At 35.3% G+C, this 20,891-nt stretch overlaps 1 protein-coding gene across 1 annotated transcript in view; it reads right to left on the bottom strand.

Moving 5' to 3' along the window:
* Window positions 1-2,607: 2,607 nt before the first annotated feature.
* Window positions 2,608-20,891, bottom strand: part of Cht8 (Chitinase 8) — a 28,304-nt gene continuing 10,020 nt past the window's right edge. The window contains exons 2-4 of the mRNA XM_075311714.1: window positions 13,871-14,330; window positions 13,558-13,805; window positions 2,608-3,453 (exon numbers count right to left, since the gene is read on the bottom strand). Coding sequence (XP_075167829.1) covers window positions 2,786-3,453; window positions 13,558-13,805; window positions 13,871-14,330 — 1,376 coding nt within the window. The 3' untranslated portion in view covers window positions 2,608-2,785. The remainder of the gene's footprint in view (window positions 3,454-13,557; window positions 13,806-13,870; window positions 14,331-20,891) is intronic.

Below are 20,891 nucleotides of genomic sequence, written 5' to 3'. Positions count from 1 at the left end.
GACAATTTTAGGTGTTTAAAAGCTTCCTCATGGTGAAAGACCGTTCGAGCTCGGCTATAGAGCTTAATATTGAATCGAACTGCACTCAATGATAAACAGAAGGTCAATATTGTGGTATCATAATTAACTGAAAAGTCTAAGTGAAAATGAAGTTTTGGTTCGCCATTATACCTACCCTAAGTAAAAACGAGGGTCCAGGTTTCCGTGTATCATATAAGCTGGCATATACCAAAACCAGTTTTCAGCTTGTGGTACGCTCCAACTTCTTTGTTCCATCATACCGATTCATATAAGATATGGCGGTTTCTTTATATTGTAAAAGCGTAGCATTTGAACTTAAACAGAGTTCCAAAGTCTCTTTTTCGTCAAAATACGGCTGCATACACAATCATCCGCTGCTCCGATTGCTATGACGTTTCTGTTCCTCTTTTCTTTAAGCATGCACGGATGAAAAAGGCTGTTTTTCATATGTTTGGCTATAAACATTATATGTTTGGATCACAAATTTTTAAACACAATATTTTTGAGTGCAAGCATATAATGTTCATAAACTAGCATAATATGTTTGGGACATATATGTTAATATGTTAGAACATATTATGTTTGGGACATAAAATGTTTGTAAATATAATATGCTTGGATGCAAACATATAATAATTTAGAAATAGCCTATAAACATATATGTGTTTAGTAGCTTGGAGCGCTATTTAACAGGCAGCGATATTGAATTAAGTTGGTGGTTGTTGCTTGTTATTACAAAATTAACATTTTATTTTTCCTTGGGCAATTGATCAGCTACTTCTTTGATCCTTACAAACTGTGTGGTCCGCTGTTCGAATCCCCGTCCGGCAAAAGGTAAAATTAAAATAAAAAAATCATACAATTGAATAATTTCTTCTACAATGTTTGTATTACAGAAAAAGGTGCTAAGAACTAAAAAATCTCGTGGAAGTGAGAAAGATGTGGGGGAATATACAATTGGGCAGAAACAAAATTTTGAGCATTCAGGTCGAAAACCTATGTTGTTAGCACCTATATTACCTGTTTATTTTCATAATTCATTATGATTGTAAATATATAAATAAATAAATAAAATTTTGAGCACAATATTGTTTGGGAGAATTTTTTTAAGCATATAATATTTTTGGGTGCAAAATGCTTCCAAACATATTATATGTTCACATAATAACATATTGTTTTTTGGAAGACAACATTATTGAATTTGGATGCAAAAATACAAAATGTTTGGAACTTAGACTACCCAAACATATATTGTTTAGACTAATATGCTTTCAAACATATTATATATTGGAAGAGATCAAACATATAAATGTTTGGCCAATACCCAAAAATGTATATGCTTGAAGCAAAATATGTTTGGGAGTATATGTTACAGAAGCGATTTTTTGTGAGCGTGTGGTAGTTCTCCAGTCTTTTTCTTGTTTGGGTCACCCCCTAGAAGTTTCGTCGCCCCTCCGACAATTCCACGGTTCCACGTGGAACAGTTTGGCGAAGCCCGCCAAACGGTCTCGCATCTATGGGATTGCGTTCTCCAAGTTCACTTCCCTTTGTGTTAAATGCAAATCTGGGGAACTCTGTGCGTCAAAAAAGGCAGACATTATTTAGAATCCCAAGAGTTTGACTTTTAACATTGCATCCCGAGAAGGAATATGATCACCTCAAACATGTTTCAGAAGTAAAGTGTTAGTTTTCGATGGGGAACATGTAACATGTTTGACACAACTATGCTATCTGATTTTGGCAAACATTTTATGTTTGGCAATAAAACAATTTTTTTTGTAAAAATGTTCCATTTTCCCCATCCAGCAATAAAATTTTTCACTCAAGACATGTTTGATCTGATCACTTTTCTCATCTACCTGTGATATATAGAGATAACAACGTGGACTAAAGAAATTGATTATCTGCATGAAATTGCATATATGCAATGTTACGTAAATTTTGCTCCAGTGATCAGAATCGAACGAAAATTGGTTTACGGTATCATAACTCCATATACAAAAATTCTAACATACCAAAAAATTTTTATTCTTGCTCAAATTAAATCATGCAACGAAGGGTTAAAAAATTTGTTGATTCGATTAAATTTTTAAATGAATATTTTCTAAAAGTCAATTATGACTTTATTTGGAAAAATTTTCGTGAAATTTTTTTCTGTGTATGTGCGCGATTCATGGTGGAGGGTACATAAGATTTGTGACTCTTTTTAGTTTTGTTTTGCGAGAATGTTACCCAAAAATGTTTATACACCATCAGTTTACTCGTTTTAAAGTTTATTGGGAAATAAAACAAATACAATTTATTTACATTATAATTGTATAAATAAATATAATAAAATTTGACATGAAATTATGAAGGTAAAGTAGACAAACCAACTCAGTATACATCCAAAGAAAAAATTCTTTCCTCCGGAATGAATTTTTAGACAAACGAAATTCCCTTTTAATGTAAATTAGTTTCTGTAAAAGCAAAAAAAACTCGAATCTGTGATAAACGATGCAAACGATACAAACTTTTGAAAAAAATTTTTAACTTCAAAAGAAAACTTTGTTTGTCTAAAATGTCGTTCCTCATAAAAGAAAACTCTTCTTTCAGTGTATATTTAGGATAAAATATAAGTTATGATCACATTTCCTAAAACTTTATTGTGTCGCTATATAAAATCCATTTCTTAATATATAGAAAGAACTGTTGAGTCATTTCTTTTTTTTTTATAATTTGATTTTGTATTTTATAATTTGATTTGTATTAAAATGAATAGTCCTTAGCATTTAACCATTGAGGAATAGTTACAATTTAAACTTTCCAAATCGAAGTACAATGATGAGGGACATTGAAAACTGTGCGCCATATCATTTTCACAGAAATAAAATTTTCCACAATCTTGGCTATCACGAACATAGCCAGATTTTCCTTTACACAGGGATGAGGAGGCACTATGGATTATATGGCCAACATTCGCATCAGTTTGAGGCCTTCCCGTAGGCAGAACCATTGGTAGGGATGGACGAGATATGCCACCATTTAAAATGTTGTTAATTTCTGTCAAAAGAGGATAACGTTGCTTTCCGCATGTCCCGCGAAAATCATCGGATTCAATAGACCACACCATTACACCAGCCAAATCCTCTTTGACCACATATTCCACTTTAAGTGCTATACTTTGCTCATTCTCAAAACCTACCCAATTGCGATCGCTATAGGCATATGGAACTTTCTGATCATTTTCCCATTCAATGTGCCATTTGGATTGTTCACTTTGGAATTTTTCACACAATTCATTGTAACCAATGACTCCGGGCTCAACCGAATATTGACCAGCCATACCACGACCAATATGTGGTGCTCCCACTTCATGATTGTTGGGATCCTCGAGAGTAAATGAGCGTCCATATAAAGGTACACCCATTACCAATTTGTCACGACGTGCTCCTGAAAATAAAAATGAAATGGGTTTTGTTTAAATATGCTTTGATTACACTAGTTTACACCGAAAATGTACATTTGATGAGAGGTGACTATTTTGATCTCCTAAATTCGAAAATGAAGGTTAACAATTTTTTATGGAACAGTTTTTTACTAACAAATCATATCTCGAGCTAGAATCGCCCGATTATTGTTGGTACTTGAATGAAAGGCATTGAGATGACGAACAAACGTGTATAATTGGAACTGTGATAAGTTAAGTGAATAAAAATATATCGATATATCAACCGATCGATATACCAAAAAAAAATTTTGTGAACTTTAAAAAATTAATCTTTTTTCGATTTTCTTTTTTATGCCCTCCACCATAACATAGGATGGGGGTATATTAACTTTGTCATTGCGTTTGTAACACATCGAAATATCCGTCTGTTGAAATCATCCATCTGTTGAAATCACGCTAAAATCTGAAAACTTGGCATAAGTAGTTGTTATCAATGTAGGTAGGATGGTATTGCACATGGGCCATATCGGTTCACTTTTACGTATAGCCCCCATATAAACGGGCCCCCAGATTTGGCTTGCGGAGCCGCTAGGAGAAATTTACTACATGATGTTGGTATATGATCTCTAACAACCATGCAAAAATTGGCCCACATCGGTTCATAATTATACAGCTGCGCTCAAAATAATAGTAGTAACAAACAGGGATCCGGAGCGGAGCGTGGAGCGGAGCGGAGCAAGCCCTTTTTTTGCCGGAGCGGGAGCGGCATTTCTAAAATCCGGAGCGGAGCGGGAGCGGAGCGGTTTCCAAATGAAAAACCGCTCCGAATAAAATATTACTTGAATGAAATGTGTAACTTTGAAATTACACTGTGTAGGTAATTTCAAATATAACTAGTACTTAGCGTAGTGTGAGTAAACGTTTAAAATGTACGATATGTATTTTTGTACGTACGTACATTGGGGAAAACACAACGTGTTTTTTAGTAATTGTTTTCAAAAACGGCAAATGTCAAAATATATCTCTAGTATGAGTTGTAAAAGTAACAACAGTACTTTCGATCAATTTCATCCCGTATTACTACAAAGATGTTTGTAATGAACGTCAAATAAATGCAATTAAATGATCTTATTTATATTTAATTTTTTAGTTTTCTACACTGAAAAAAATATTGTCGTGAAGTCAAAGATTTCATGTCCTTAGAATAAGAATGCAAATTTTGCTTAACATGGAAGACGCATTTCTCTAAACTTTTGAATGAAGTTGTAATGTCCTTATAATTAAGTGATTTTACTTAAAAGTGTGTATCATAACATGAAAGATAAAATTTTTGAGGTAAGGTCAACGTGACTTTAATAATTAAGAAAAATTCTTTTTTTCAGTGTAAGGACATTCATATTTGCTTTACTATTGTACTATATCCTAGCGTTCTCTTATTTCCGATATTGGTTCTCGAAAATTTAATTAAAATTATGGATAGTTTCAATTTTGGTTGAAAAATGTGCGCATATACATTTATTTTATTTTTTTTTTCTCACATTGACTTGATTTGTATTATTGCATGTTATCTACTTTTTTGAGGACGAACATTTCTTAAAAACGCTGTTCGAAAATGTATTTTTGCAATAAAAGGGAAAAAAGCGAAATTAGGTAACACTAGATCTGAGTAAGAATATTCGTAGGTATACCACGGACTGATTTCGATGGAGGTTGTTGCAAACATAAACACACACACATTACAACTATAACAAAACCTCTTCTCTACGTCTGTTGCAAAACAAAAAAAACTTTCGGAGAGTAGTTACTTCTACTCTGTGTATAGACTTTCAATTCCAATCAGCGTTGCCGCTTTGGTCCGATCGGACCAAAATTGGTCCAAAAAATTTCTAATTTTTAAATTTGGTCCGATGGTCGGACCAAACAGCATTTGGTCCATTTTCATAAATTTGGTTTCTATCACATATTAAATAGTAGATGGTGCACCGCAAAGAATATTTTCGGGAGGCCAAATATTTCACATGCGTAAAATATGAATACTAATTTTGCTTAGAATAGAAAACGTATTTCTCTGAAATAAAGTTTTTTCCTTGTCTAAAAGTCTCTAAACTTTTCAATGAAGTCTGTTTGTCCTTATAGCTAAGTGATTCGACATAAAAATGTGTATCCTAACATGAATGAAAATTCGTTTCGTCAAAATGGATTTAATATTTCTGAAAAAAATCTTCAAAATTAATAAAATGTTTCAACACATTGTTTTAAAGTCATTATACCCTAAACCACATAGTGGTTAGGGTATAATAAGTTTGATCTGCCAAAAAATGTGCCTACCAGAAATATTGATTTTAGTCCCAATAAAGTATATACCGATTGACTCAGAATCACCTCCTAAGTCGATCTAGCGCTTGGTGTCCGTCCGTCCGTCCGTCCGTCTGTCCATGTATTTGTTGTTCACAGGATTCCGGTCGCAATTATTAACCGATTTTGATGAAGTTTGGTACAGGGAGTTTTTTTGGGCACAAGGACGAACGCTATTGAATTTGGAATAAATCGGATCAAATTTAGATATAGCTCCCATATATATGTATTGCTCGATTTCGACAAATGGGGTCACGTTGCACTTTTTACTAACCGATCGTCGTCAAATTTAGCACAAAATAATCTTTTGTATCACCCTTTAAGTCTGAAAATGTCATGGAAATCGGTTCAGATTTAGATATAGGTCCCATATATATGTCTCGCCCGATTTTTCTAAATAAAACAAGTAAGGAAAGTCTAAAGTCGGGCGGGGCCGACTATATTATACCCTGCACCACTTTGTAGATCTAAATTTTCGATACCATATCACATCTCCCGCCCGATTTTGCCAAATTATGTCATAAAACCCTTATTTATAAACCGATCTTACTCAAAGTTGGCTAAATGTAATCTTCTATAGCACTAACTATATGTGCAAAAAATCATCGAAATCGGTTCAGATTTAGCTATAGCTCCCATATATGTACCACCCGAATTTTCTAAATAAAACAAGTAAGGAAAGTCTAAAGTCGGGCGGGGCCGACTATATTATACCCTGCACCACTTTGTAGATCTAAATTTTCGATACCATATCACATCTGTCAAATGTGTTGGGGGCTATATATAAAGGTTTGTCCCAAATATATACATTTAAATATCACTCGATCTGGACAGAATTTGATAGACTTCTACAAAATCTATAGACTCAAAATTTAAGTCGGCTAATGCTCTAGGGTGGAACACAATGTTAGTAAAAAAATATGGGAAACATTTAAATCTGAAGCAATTTTAAGGAAACTTCGCAAACGTTTATTAATGATTTATCGCTCGATATATATGTATTAGAAGTTTAGGAAAATTAGAGTCATTTTTACAACTTTTCGACTAAGCAGTGGCGATTTTACAAGGAAAATGTTGGTATTTTGACCATTTTTGTCGAAATCAGAAAAACATATATATGAGAGCTGTATCTAAATCTGAACCGATTTAAACCAAATTTGGCACGCAGAGCTACAATGCTAATTCTACTCCATGTGCAAAATTTCAACTAAATCGGAGTAAAAAATTGTCCTCTGTGGTCATATGAGTGTAAATCGGGCGAAAGCTATATATGGGAGAAATATCTAAATCTGAACCGATTTCAACCAAATTTGACAGGCATAGCTACAATGCTAATTCTACTCCCTGTGGAAAATTTCAACTAAATCGGAGTTAAAAATTGGCCTCTGTGGTCATATGAGTGTTAATCGGCCGAAAGCTATATGTGGGAGCTATATCTAAATCTGAACCGATTTCAATAAAATTTGGCATACTTGACTACACTACTAATTGTACCCCTAGTGCAAAATTTCAACCTAATTGGCATAAAACTCTAGCTTCTGGGACCGTATTAGTCCATATCGGGCGAAAGATATATATGGGAGCTATATCTAAATCTGAACCGATTTCAATAAAATTTGGCACACTTGACTAATTGTTCTTCTTCTGCAAAATTTTAAGCAAATTAGGGTAAAACTCTGGCTTCTGGGGCCATATAAGTCCATATCGGGCGAAATATATATATGGGAGCTATATCTAAATCTGAACCGATTTCTTCCAAAATCAATAGGGTTCTATTCTGAGCCAAAGCACATACTTGTGTCAAATTTGAAGTCGATTGGACTAAAACTGCGACCTAGACTTTGATTACAAAAATGTGTTCACGGACAGACGGACATCACTATATCGACTCAAGAGCCCACCCTGAGCATTTTTGCCAAAGACACCATGTGTCTATCTCGTCTCCTTCTGGGTGTTGCAAACATATGCACTAACTTATAATACCCTGTTCCACAGTGTGGAGCAGGGTATAATAAAACTCAATTGAACAAATAATACACTATTTGTACTATAATTTTCTCGAAGAGGAGCGGAGCGGAGCGTGGAGCGGAGCGGAGCGATTTTTTTTCTCGGAGCGGAGCGTGGAGCGGAGCGGTTTTTTTTTCTCCGGAGCGGGAGCGGAGCGGAGCGAAAAAAATGGACCGCTCCGGATCCCTGGTAGCAAATAAATTAAAGCACCATCGTGATTTACAGTTTTTTCGTAAAATTGGTACTGTACTCAGTGTTTTTAGGTTGCCGAACATATAGACGGGATCCTCTTCAATCATAAAGCACCATTTTTGACTCATCCATCCAATGTTCCTCCATTTCTGTACTGGGGAATGTTCCTCCATTTCTGTACTGACCAATGGAAATCCTCTTGGGCATACTTTATTCTTTTCGATACATGTTTTTTTGAAAGGAGAGTGACTTTTCTTGGACTATGTTTTGGAGCTTGCAAAGGGATTCTTCTTATGTCGATTTTTTTACAACAATAATAGCATCAGAAGTTAAACCAACGGTATTTTTTTATTATGCACACTCCAAACAATGATATAGTAAAAAACAAAGATAAAATAAACCTTTAGTGGAAGGAATAGAAGAAGCAGAAAAAAAAATTCAGCACAGCACTACTATTATTTTGAGCACAACTGTATATAGCCCCCATATAAACCGATCCCCAGATTTGACCCCCGGAGCCTCTTGAGGAGCAGAATTCATCCGATCCGGTTGAAATTTGGTACGAGGCGTAAGCATATGGTATCTAACAGCCATGCAAAAATTAGTCCATATCGGGTCATAATTATATATAGCCCCCATATAAACCGATCCCAAGATTTGAACTCCGGAGCCTCTTGGAAGAGCAAAATTCATCCGATCCGGTTGAAATTTGGTACGTCGTGTAAGTATATGGTCTCTAATAACCATGCAAAAATTGGTCCATATCGGTCCATAATTATATATAGCCCCCATATGAACCGATCCCCAGATTTGACGTCCGGAGCCTCTTGGAGAACCACAATTCATCCGATCCGGTTGAAACTTAGTACGTGATGTTGGTATATGGTCTCTAATAACCATGTAAAAATTGGTCCATATCGGTCCATAAATATATATAGCCCCCATATAAACCGATCCCCAGATTTGAACTCCGGAGCCTCTTGGAAGAGCAAAATTCATCCGATCCGGTTGAAATTTGGAACGTCGTGTAAGTATATGGTCTCTAATAACCATGCAAAAATTAGTCCATATCGGTCCAAACATCGATGCAATGACATACTTTTGGATCCTTTGTATGGGAAGAACGTGAAGGAGTGTTTCGAATGGAAAAAAAATCCATGGGATCAAAGCACTGTGTCCTCAGCAGGGCTGTGGAGCCGGAGTCGGAGTCGGAGTCTTGGAGTCGGAGTCTGAAGATTTTGCTGGAGTCGGAGTCGGAGTCGTAAAAATTTTGCTCGACTCCGACTCCGGCTAAACCAAATTTTTTAAAACACTTCACATTTTTGTAACTAAGCAAGTTTTTACGCAAATTAGTTTCCATTGTACAGCATTGTTGTAAATGAAAAACAACTTCCAATTACGGCTATCTTTTTATGTCTCCTAGAATGTTAGACTAGCAGATGGGCTGGATCGATCCATTTTAATGCCCATATCAATTTCGAACAATCGAAATTACTTTTTTTTATTTTATTTTAAGGCCATATACATATGTAGAATATTGACAGAAAAGTTTTTCAAAATTGTTTTTTATAGAAAATTTGTCAAAATGTTATTTCTATAAAAAGTTTTGTCAAAATTTTATTTCTATAGCAAATTTTGTCAAAATGTTATTTCTATAAAAAATTTATTCAAAATTTTATTACTATAGAAATATTTTTTTTTGTATAGAAAATTTAGTCAAAATTTTATTTCTATAGAAAATTGGGTAAAAAATTATGTTTCTATAGAATATTTTGCAAAATTTTATTTCTATAGAAAATTTTGCAAAATTGTGTTTGTTACACAAACATTTTTTCAAAATTTTATTTCTATTGATAATTTTATTTCTATAGAAAATTTTGCCAAAATTTTATAGTAATAGATTTTTTTATTAGAAAATTTGGTCAAAATTTTATTTCTACAGAAAATTTTGCCAAAATTGTATAGTAATAGATTTTTTTATTAGAAAATTTGGTCAAAATTTTATTTCTATAGAAAGTTTTGTCAAAATTTTATTTCTATAGAAAATTGAGTCAAAATGTTGTTTCTGTAGAATATTTTGCAGAATTTTATTTACTACACAAAATTTTTTCTAAAATTGTATTTTTATTGATATTTTTTTCAAAATTTTATTTCTATAAGAAAAAATTGTCAAATTTTATTTCTATAGCAAATTTTTTCAAATTTTTTTTCTTACTAATGTTCACTGATACTCACTGCTATAAAAAATGTATTCAAAATTTTATTACTATAGAAAAATTTTTTCTATATAAAATTTAGTCAACATTTTATTTCTATAGAAAATTTTGTCAAAATTTTGTTTCTGTAGAATATTTTGCAAAATTTTATTTCTATACAAAATTTTGCAAATTTTTTTTCTACACATTTTTTTTTTAATTGTATTTCTATTGATAATTTTTTCAAACTTTAATTTCTATAAACAATTTTGCCAAATTTTATTTCTATAAAAATTTTATTCAAAATGTTATTTCTATATATTTTGTCAAAATTTGATTTCTATAGAAAATTGTGCCAAAATTTTATTTCTATAGAAAATTTAGTCAAAATTTTATTTACTAGACAAAAATTTTTCCAAAATTGTATGCTCACTGATACTCACTGCTAAGTCGAAAACTTGTAGAAATGACTCAAATTTTCAAAATTTTCAATGAATGAATCATAAATGCATTTCTGCGAAATTGTCTAAACAATTATAAATATTTCCCAAATATTGCCCGAGATTTTGTAGAAGTCTGATTTGAGATTTTATCAAAATGTAGATCTAAATACAAAGTTGCGCAGAGTATATTATAATCGGCCCGACCGACTTTAGACTTTCCTTGCATTTTTATTTTTTGTTAAAATTGTGTTACGTCCCATAACGTTAGATCTAAAATTTAAGTACATAGATTTTGTAGAAGTATATACAATTTTGTCTAAATCGATTCAGATTCAAATTCATGCATATGGGAATATAAACCTTTATATAGCTCGCAACAAATTTAAATGATTTGAGATAGTATCAATAATTTTGGTCCACAAATACATAACATATACTGTTGGTATCTTCTCATATTATGATGGGTATTTATATCATTATTTTATTTATTCAACATTGCCCTAAATTTGCAATATAGAGTTCAATTGGCATTTAATGTGAAATTAAGACCTTTTTTGCACACATAAATAAATACGATACTTTACACTGAATAAAATAGTGTCGTGACGTCAAAGATTTCATGTCTTTAAAATACGAATACAAATTTTGCTTAGCATAGAAGACATATTTCTCTAACATATAGTTATTTTCCTTGTCCAAAAGTCGATAAACTTTTCAATGAAGTCGTATTGTCCTTATAATTAAGTGATTTGACTTAAAAATGGGTATCTTAACATGAAAGAAAATAATTATAGGTTAAGGTCAACTTGACTTTAATAATTCAGAAAAATTCTTTAAATTTAATGAAATTGTCTTTAAATTTGTTGTCTTTTTTGCATCTTGACTACAAAGCAAAAAATCGTTCAAATATAGGACATGTTTTTCAAAACTTTATTTTAAAGAAGTTTTTTACTTCAAACATAGCATAATTTCTACTGGAAGTCGAGTCATAATTTGGAAAATAAAGTTGCCGTTAACTCGTTTTTAAAGGACTTTGATAGCATATGAAGAAAAAACTGAGAAAGCGAAAAATTAAAATTTGCTTCCTAGAAGCAAGTACAAAAAACCTAAATTTAAAAGAGAATTGTGTTTTAAAAGTATCCTTACTTGTATTCTCCGCTTCTTTGGCTCGGAATCAGTACCAAATTTTTTAAAGTCAAGACAAAATCTTTGGAACCGAGTACGCTTTTTTTTCAGTGTATATCGATCCACTTACGGTACCCCCACAATAGAACTACAAATTAGTGGTATTAAAATGAGATTTAGTTATATTACCCGGAGTCGACTCCGGAGTCGGAGTCGGAGTCGAGCTGATGAAAAATGCTGGAGTCGGAGTCGGAGTCGGAGTCGAGCAAAATTGGCTCGACTCCACAGCCCTGGTCCTCAGTATATGTTGTTGATGTCCGTTCGAAAAACTTTTTGGTGTTTGCACGAAACTGGGATTGAATCCATGACCCTTTGTATTCATGGCGATCTCTGCAAGGTTATGTATTGTGGCAGCTCATTGTTTCAGACTCACTTAGGCTATTCAGTCCATTGTGATACCACATGTGGTGAACTTCTCTCTTAACACCCAGCATGAAAGTGGCTCCGTGACCAATTCCTGTTAGACTAGCGATTTAGAAATGATTGCTGGGACGTGATGAGATTCTGAGTCAATCTGGTGACGGACGTCTTTGGAGATCATACTAACTTCCGAATAAAAGAAGCTATCGGCTTCAAATCTGGCATATGCCATTGCTATTGATAGAGGCCATATGGCAATGCAACTGGACCATATCGGACCACGTTAAGGTATAGACCTCATATAAAACGATCCTCCAGATTTGACTTCCAGAGCCTCAACCAATCTAGTTGAAATTTGGTACATGATGTCAATGTATGCCTTCTAACAATTATGCAAATAAATCTCCATATTGGTACATAATTATATATAGCCCCCATATAAATGGATCCCTAGAAAATTCAAATTTCATTGGTTGAAATTATTTCGTTATATCACAAATGACCATTAGATCTATATCTATCTACAATTTTATATAGGTCCCATATAAAGCGATCCCCAGATTTTATTTCCAGAGCTTCCTAAAAGAGCAGATTTCATCCGTATGGTTGAAACTTGGTACGTGATGTCAATATGTGCACATCAAAACTTGACTTCTTAATTCTCATGGGCGAACAAATTTCATCGGATGCGGTGACATTTGTTGGGCGATGTCGGCATATGGCCTTTAACGACCTCTAACCTGCATAAATGGGTCAATATCGGTTCATAATTATATATAGATTCCTCTATATAAACCGGTCTAGAACGAATGTGGCTTAAATCGGTATTTAATCTGCATTTTTATCTTATATAGACTAAATGGGTCGATATCGGTTCATAATTATACATTGATTCCTCTATATAAACCGATCGAGAACTAATGTGGCTTAAATAGGTATATAATCTGCATTTTTATCTTATATAGACTCTATATGGATTAACTTACGATTTAGAAGACAATGTTACGAAACCTTACCATCGGCAACTGATACCACAACCCAAGTAGTTCGATGTTGGATGACAAGCTTTAGTAGATCTTTGTACGCAACCCTTGGTGGAGGGTACATAAGTTTTGGCCAGGCCGAACTTTCGAACGTGTATACAGTGAAACCTTTGAAAGATTGACACCCATGGTCGCCTAAATTTTGTCCACATTTGAGAAGTTTCCCGGTATCAGAGGTTAATTTTAATGTGTTAATATAGCAAATGTCCACAGACAACTGTCCACGTTTGGGAGGTGTCCGTTTTCAGAGTGTCCAAGTTTAAAAGGTTTCACTGTACTTGTTAATTTTATTAAATATTTTTTTTCTTCACTCATTTTAGTATTACCTTGATTTATCCAATATTTGACGATGGCATCAAAGTTCAATTGGCGCGATCGTTCGGTTGTATCAGAGCGGCCAGCATAGAGAGGAGCATTTATACCCACCACTGGATCCCAAGGACCATGTAAATCATAGGCCATAACATTTACAAAATCCAAGTACTTCATCATCTCTGGAATATCATATGATAAATTGGCCGAAAACTCTACAGATCCCACAGCCGCAGTTAGAATGTATCCAAATGGTTCTAATCTGGAAAAGTTTTACAATTACTTTAATGGTTCATGGACCTGCATATACCCAGATATCCAACTTACCCCTCTTTGAGTTCCCTTATCAATTGCAAGAAATTATTACGATCATCATTTTGTAGATTATGACGTTGATTTGGATACTCCCAATCTAGGTCCAAACCATCGAAGCTATGTTTTTGTAAAAACTGTACCACTGACTTAACAAATCTCTCACGCTTACTGGGATCAGCTGCCAGAATTGAGAACTTCTTGGATCCTTCATTCCATCCGCCAACAGCAGCCAATGTTTTCAGTGTAGGGTTTTGTAGTTTTAACGCATTAAATTTTCGTATGTTACCACGTCCAAAATTATCTTCCAAATCCAAATAGGGATCAATAATTCTCAATTCACCACTTTCTTCAATGCCAAAGAATGCATACATCAGATGGGTGCACAGAAATGGATCGATGTCTGAACTTACATCGAATTTTCCCAATGATTGCCGATACGTGGACCAAGTGCCATGATAACACACAACATTCCCTGTGGATATAAAATTGGATATGGGTTACTATATACATATATGTAATCTTAGGAACAGACAAATAGAATAAAATATGGATAACATGATGTAAGGATGACATACAATAAAGTACTGGGAATCATGACAGTACTGACTCTTGAGCTCTTTAAAACTAAATAGGACTTAAACCCAAAGGTTTCACTTAGAGTCTACCGAGCATATTTAGTCTGATCGTAAGTCACGCGTTGTTATTGTGGTGGACATCGATGGAGGAGAAGAAGATAGTAAACATGGATAAATTGATGTAAGGATGACACGCAATAAAGTACCAGGTCCTGACAGTACTGACCCTTGAGATCTTCAACATTACCCAGATCCAAAGGTCTTACTTAGAGTCTACACACAAAAAAATTTTTTGTCTTCAATCACCGAAATGATAGTATCAATTAAAAAATTAATTGAAGGTCAATTAAAAAGTTAATTGATCCAATTAAAAAATTAATTGATACTATTATTTGTATACCCTCCACCATAGGATGGGGGTATATTAACTTTGTCATTCCGTTTGTAACACATCGAAATATTGCTCTAAGACCCCATAAAGTATATATATTCTGGGTCGTGGTGAAATTCTGAGTCGATCTAAGCATGTCCGTCCGTCCGTCCGTCTGTCCGTCTGTCCGGCTGTCCGTCCGTCTGTGGAAATCACGCAAACTTCCGAACGAAACAAGCTATCGACTTGAAACTTGGCACAAGTAGTTGCTATTGATGTAGGTCGGATGGTATTGAAAATGGGCCATATCGGACCACGTTTACGTATAGCCCCCATATAAACCGATCCCCAAATTTGGCTTGGGGAGCCTCCCGGAGCAGCAAAATTCATCCGATCCGGTTGAAATTTAGTACGTGGTCTTAGTATACGGTCTCTAACAACCATGCAAAAATTGGTCCATATCGGTCCATAATTATATATAGCCCCCCATATAAACCGATCCCCAGATTTGACCTCCGGAGCCTCTTGGAGGGGCAAAATTCATCCGATCCGATTGATATTTGGTACCTGATGTTAGTATATGGTCTCTAACAACCATGCAAAAATTGGTCCATATCGGTCCATAATTATATATAGCCCCCATATAAACCGATCCCCAGATTTGACCTCCGGAGACTTTTGGAGGGGCAAAATTCATCCGATCCGGTTGAAATTTGGTACCTGATGTTAGTATACGGCCTCTAACAACCATGCAAAAATTGGTCCATATCGGTCCATAATTATATATAGTTCCCATATAAACCGATCCCCAGATTTGACCACCGGAGCCTCTTGGAGCAGCAAAATTCATCCGATCCGGTTGAAATTTGGTACCTGATGTTAGTATACGGCTTTTAACAACCATGCAAAAATTGGTCCATATCGGTCCATAATTATATATAGCTCCCATATAAACCGATCCCCAGATTTGACCACCGGAGCCTCTTGGAGCAGCAAAATTCATCCGATCCGGTTGAAATTTAGTACGTGGTCTTATTATACGGTTTTTAACAACCATACAAAAATTGGTCCATATCGGTCCATAATTATATATAGCCCCCATATAAACCGATCCCCAGATTTGAACTCCGGAGCCTCTTGGAAGAGCAAAATTCATCCGATCCAGTTGAAATTTGGTACATGGTGTTAGTATATGGTCTCTAACAACCATGCAAAAATTGGTCCATATCGGTCCATAATTATATATAGTTCCCATATAAACCGTCCCCAGATTTGACGTCCGGAACCTCTTGGAGGAGCAAAAGTCATCCGATACGGTTGAAATTTGGTACATTTTGTCAATATATGGCCTCTAACAGCCATGTAAAAATTGGTCCATATCGGTCTTTAGTTATATATAGCCGATGACTTATTACACAAAAATTGGTCCATATCGCCAAAAATAATCTACCAAAACTTTATTTCCATAGAAAATTTTGTCAAATTTTATTACTATAGAAAGTTTTGTCAAAATTTCATTTCTGTAGAAAGTTTTGTCAAAAGTTTATTTCTATACAAATGTTTGTCAAAATTTTATTTCCATAGAAAATTTTGTCAAAATTTTATTTCTATAGAAAATTTTGTAATCTACCTAAACTTTATTTCCATAGAAAATTTTGTCAAATTTTATTACTATAGAAAGTTTTGTCAAAAGTTTATTTCTATAGAAATGTTTGTCAAAATTTTATTTCTATAGAAAATTTTGTAAAAAATTTATTTCTGTAGAAAATTTTGTCAACATTTTATTTCTATACAAAATTTTGTCAAAATTTTATTTCTATACAATATTTTGTCAACATTTTATTTTTATAGAAATTTTTGTCAAAATTGTATTGCTATAGAAAATTTTGTCAACATTTTACTTCCATAGAAAATTTTGTCAACATTTTATTTCTATAGAAAATGTTGTCAAGTTTTTATTTCTATAGAAAATTTTGTCAAATTTTTATTTCTATAGAAAATTTTGTCAAAATTTTATTTCTATAGAAAATTTTGCCAAGGTTTCATTTCTATAGAAAATTTTGTCAACATTTTATTTCTATAGAAAATTTTGTCAAACTAGATTATATACGTATTTAATCGGCCTTTTTATACCCTCCACCATAGGATGGGGGTATATTAACTTTGTCATTCCGTTTGTAACACATCGAAATATTGCTCTACGACCCCATAAAGTATATATATTCTGGGTCGTGGTGAAATTCTGAGTCGATCTAAGCATGTCCGTCCGTCCGTCCGTCTGTCCGTCTGTCCGGCTGTCCGTCCGTCTGTGGAAATCACGCTAACTTCCGAACGAAACTAGCTATCGACTTGAAACTTGGCACAAGTAGTTGTTATCGATGTAGGTCGGATGGTATTGAAAATGGGCCATATGGGCCCACGTTTACGTATAGCCCCCATATAAACCGATCCCCAAATTTGGCCTGCGGAGCCTTCCGGAGCAGCAAAATTCATCCGATCCGGTTGAAATTTGGTACGTGGTCTAAGTATACGGTCTCTAACAACCATGCAAAAATTGGTCCATATCGGTCCATAATTATATATAGTCCCCATATAAACCGACCCCCAGATTTGACCTCCGGAGCCTCTTGGAGGGGCAAAATTCATCCGATCCGGTTGAAATTTGGTACCTGATGTTAGTATATGGTCTCTGACAACCATGCAAAAATTGGTCCATATCGGTCCATAAATATATATATCTCCCATATAAACCGATCCCCAGATTTGACCTCCGGAGCCTCTTGGAGGAGCAAACTTCATCCTACCCGATTGAAATTTGGTACGTGGTGTTAGTATATGGTCTCTAACAACCATGCAAAAACTGGTCCATATCGGTCCATAATTATATATAGCTCCCATATAAACCGATCCCCAGATTTGACCTCCGGAGCCTCTTGGAGGGGCAAAATTCATCCGATCCGTTTGAAATTGGGTACCTGATGTTAGTATACGGTCTCTAACAAGCATGCAAAAATTGGTCCATATCGGTCCATAATTATATATAGCTCCCATATAAACCGATCCCCAGATTTGAACTCTGGAGCCTCTTGGATGAGCAAAATTCATCCGATCCAATTGAAATTTAGTACGTGGTGTTAGTATATGGTCTCTAACAACCATGCAAAAATTGGTCCATATCGGTCCATAATTATAAATAGCTCCCATATAAACCGATCCCCAGATTTGACCTCCGGAGCCTCTTGGAGGAGCAAAAGTCATCCGATGCGGTTGAAATTTGGTACATTTCGTTAGTATATGGCCTCTAACATCCATGTAAAAATTGTCAAATTTTACTACTATAGAAAGTTTTGTCAAAATTTCATTTCTATAGAAAGTTTTGTAAAAAGTTTATTTCTATAGCAATGTTTGTCAACATTTTATTTCCATAGAAAATTTTGTCAAAATTTTATTTCTATAGAAAATTTTGTAAAAAAATTATTTCTGTAGAAATTTTGTCAACATTTTATTTCTATAGACAATTTTGTCAACATTTTATTTCTATAGAACATTTTGTCAACATTTTATTTCTATAGAAAATTTTGTCAACATTTTATTTCTATAGAAAATTTTGTCAAAATTTTATTGCTATAGAAAATTTTGTCAACATTTTACTTCCATAGAAAATTTTGTCAACATTTTATTTCTATAGAAAATTTTGTCAAGTTTTTATTTCTATGGAAAATTTTGTCAAAATTTTATTTCCATAGAAAATTTTGTCAAACTGAATTATATACGTATTTAATCGGCCTTTTTTTGTTTAATATATACCCCTTATGGACTAACTTACAATTTAGAAGACAGTGTTAAAAAGTTTTACGATACCTTGCCATCGGCAAGTGTTATCGCAACCCAAGTAATTCGATTGTGGATGACAGCCTTTAGTAGAAGTTCCTACGCAATCCATGGTGGAGGGTACATAAGATTCGGCCTGGCCGAACTTACGGCCGTATATACTTGTTGTGATTGATTTTTGTTTCAATTAAAAAATTTGTTGAATCAATTAAATTTTTAATTGAATATTTTTGTACCGAGCGTATTTAGTCCGATCGTAAGTCACGCATTATTATTGTGATGGACATTGATGGAGAAGAAGAAGAAGATAATAAATCTATAACAGCCCTCTAAAGTTGCACTTTGACCCGAGCCGTCGCTTAGAGTTTACGGAAGCAATTCCAACTTACACGTTGGAACTCGATGGAGAAGACAAAGAAAATAAGACAACGCACTGACGGGGGCTCTTTGTACCGGATTGAGGGTGCCACCGTGGTGCAATGGTTAGCATGCCCGCCTTGCATACACAAGGTCGTGGGTTCGATTCCTGCTTCGACCGAACACCAAAAAGTTTTTCAGCGGTGGATTATCCCACCTCAGTAATGCTGGTGACATTTCTGAGGGTTTCAAAGCTTCTCTAAGTGGTTTAGGTGCAATTTGGAACGCCGTTCGGACTCGGGTATAAAAAGGAGGTCCCTTGGCGTTGTGCTTAACATGGAATCGGGCAGCACTTAGTGATAAGAGAGAAGTTCACCAATGTGGTATCACAATGGACTGAATAGTCTAAGTGAGCCTGATACATCGGGCTGCCACCTAACTTAACTTAACCTGTACCGGATTGATCCAATTACGGAATGCCATCTCAAGGGCCACAGTATCACTCTCGGCAACACTGTGGTAGCAGTTTATAACACCGCAAATTGCACGTTTCAGACACGTTTCTTCCTCTGACTTCTTTTGATCCGAGACTCGATAAATAAAAACCCTGAACCGCAGCAAAGGAGCAGCTAAGATAGAGTTCTATCCAGGTGACCATGTTATAAACCATGCATAGAGCTGCTATTGTGCTCTATTTTTTAGACCACCATGAATTTTTGCACTATCTCTTAGGTAAAGAGCAGGTCGCCCCAATTCAAGAGAGCAATCATTCCCACCGCAGCGGAATGACGTGATAGGTCCAACCCACTGGCCACAGGTTACCACATCGGAGTTACGTGCAATTTATTATCCACATATTTCTGTTTGATACCGTGCATCCAGAGTTGATTCCTTCGGTTGCTTCTGGACCGAGAAGCGATTGATGAAAACCCCGAACTATGGTTTTGTTATTCCAAAACACAATTGCTCACCAAATTTTCAGGTGTAACGGATGTATGAAGTGGCCGCACTTCCAAAACTTCTCTGGCTTATCATGGATGGAATTAGGTGTCAAGGACACATTAGGAAAACAACAAAGTTGAAAATCGACTCTGCCACTAAGGTGGGATGCATCCAGAGTGATCTGGCGGTTAGTCGTGTAGGTTTGGCTGGGCATGCGAAAAGTTGACGATTGTCATGTGGCCCTTTCCTCACCTTAGCTGCTAGGGACTGTGGTCGGACTCTGGGAACAGGATTAACCTTCTCACCGCTTCAGTTGTCGAGGACACTTTAGGAAAACAACAAAATTGAAAATCGACTCTGCCACTAAGGTGGGATGCATCCAGAGTGATCTGGCGGTTAGTCGTGTAGGTTTGGCTGGGTATGTGAAAAGTTGACGATTGTCATGTGGCCCTCTCCTCACCTTAGCTGCTATGGACTGCGGTCGGACTCTGGGAACAGGATTAACCTTCTCACCGCTTCAGGTGTCGAGGAAACTTTAGGAAAACAACAAAGTTGAAAATCGACTCTACCACTAAGGTGGGATGCATCCAGAGTGATCTGGCGGTTAGTCGTGTAGGTTTGGCTGGGCATGCGAAAAGTTGACGATTGTCATGTGACCCTTTCCTCACCTTAGCTGCTATGGACTGTGGTCGGACTCTGGGAACAGGATTAACCTTCTCACCGCTTCAGGTGTCGAGGAAACTTTAGGAAAACAAGAAAGTTGAAAATCGACTCTGCCACTAAGGTGGGATGCATCCAGAGTGATCTGGCGGTTAGTCGTGTAGGTTTGGCTGGGCATGCGAAAAGTTGACGATTGTCATGTGGCCCTTTCCTCACCTTAGCTGCTATGGACTGTGGTCGGACTCTGGGAACAGGATTAACCATCTCACCGCTTCAGCTACAGTATCCTCATGAATGC

The sequence above is a fragment of the Haematobia irritans genome, chromosome 5 (genome assembly GCF_050003625.1).
Source record: "Haematobia irritans isolate KBUSLIRL chromosome 5, ASM5000362v1, whole genome shotgun sequence".
NCBI classification, from domain to species: domain Eukaryota; kingdom Metazoa; phylum Arthropoda; class Insecta; order Diptera; family Muscidae; genus Haematobia; species Haematobia irritans.
Note: the sequence above shows the minus strand (reverse complement) of the source record. Positions and strands in the feature narration are given on the sequence as shown.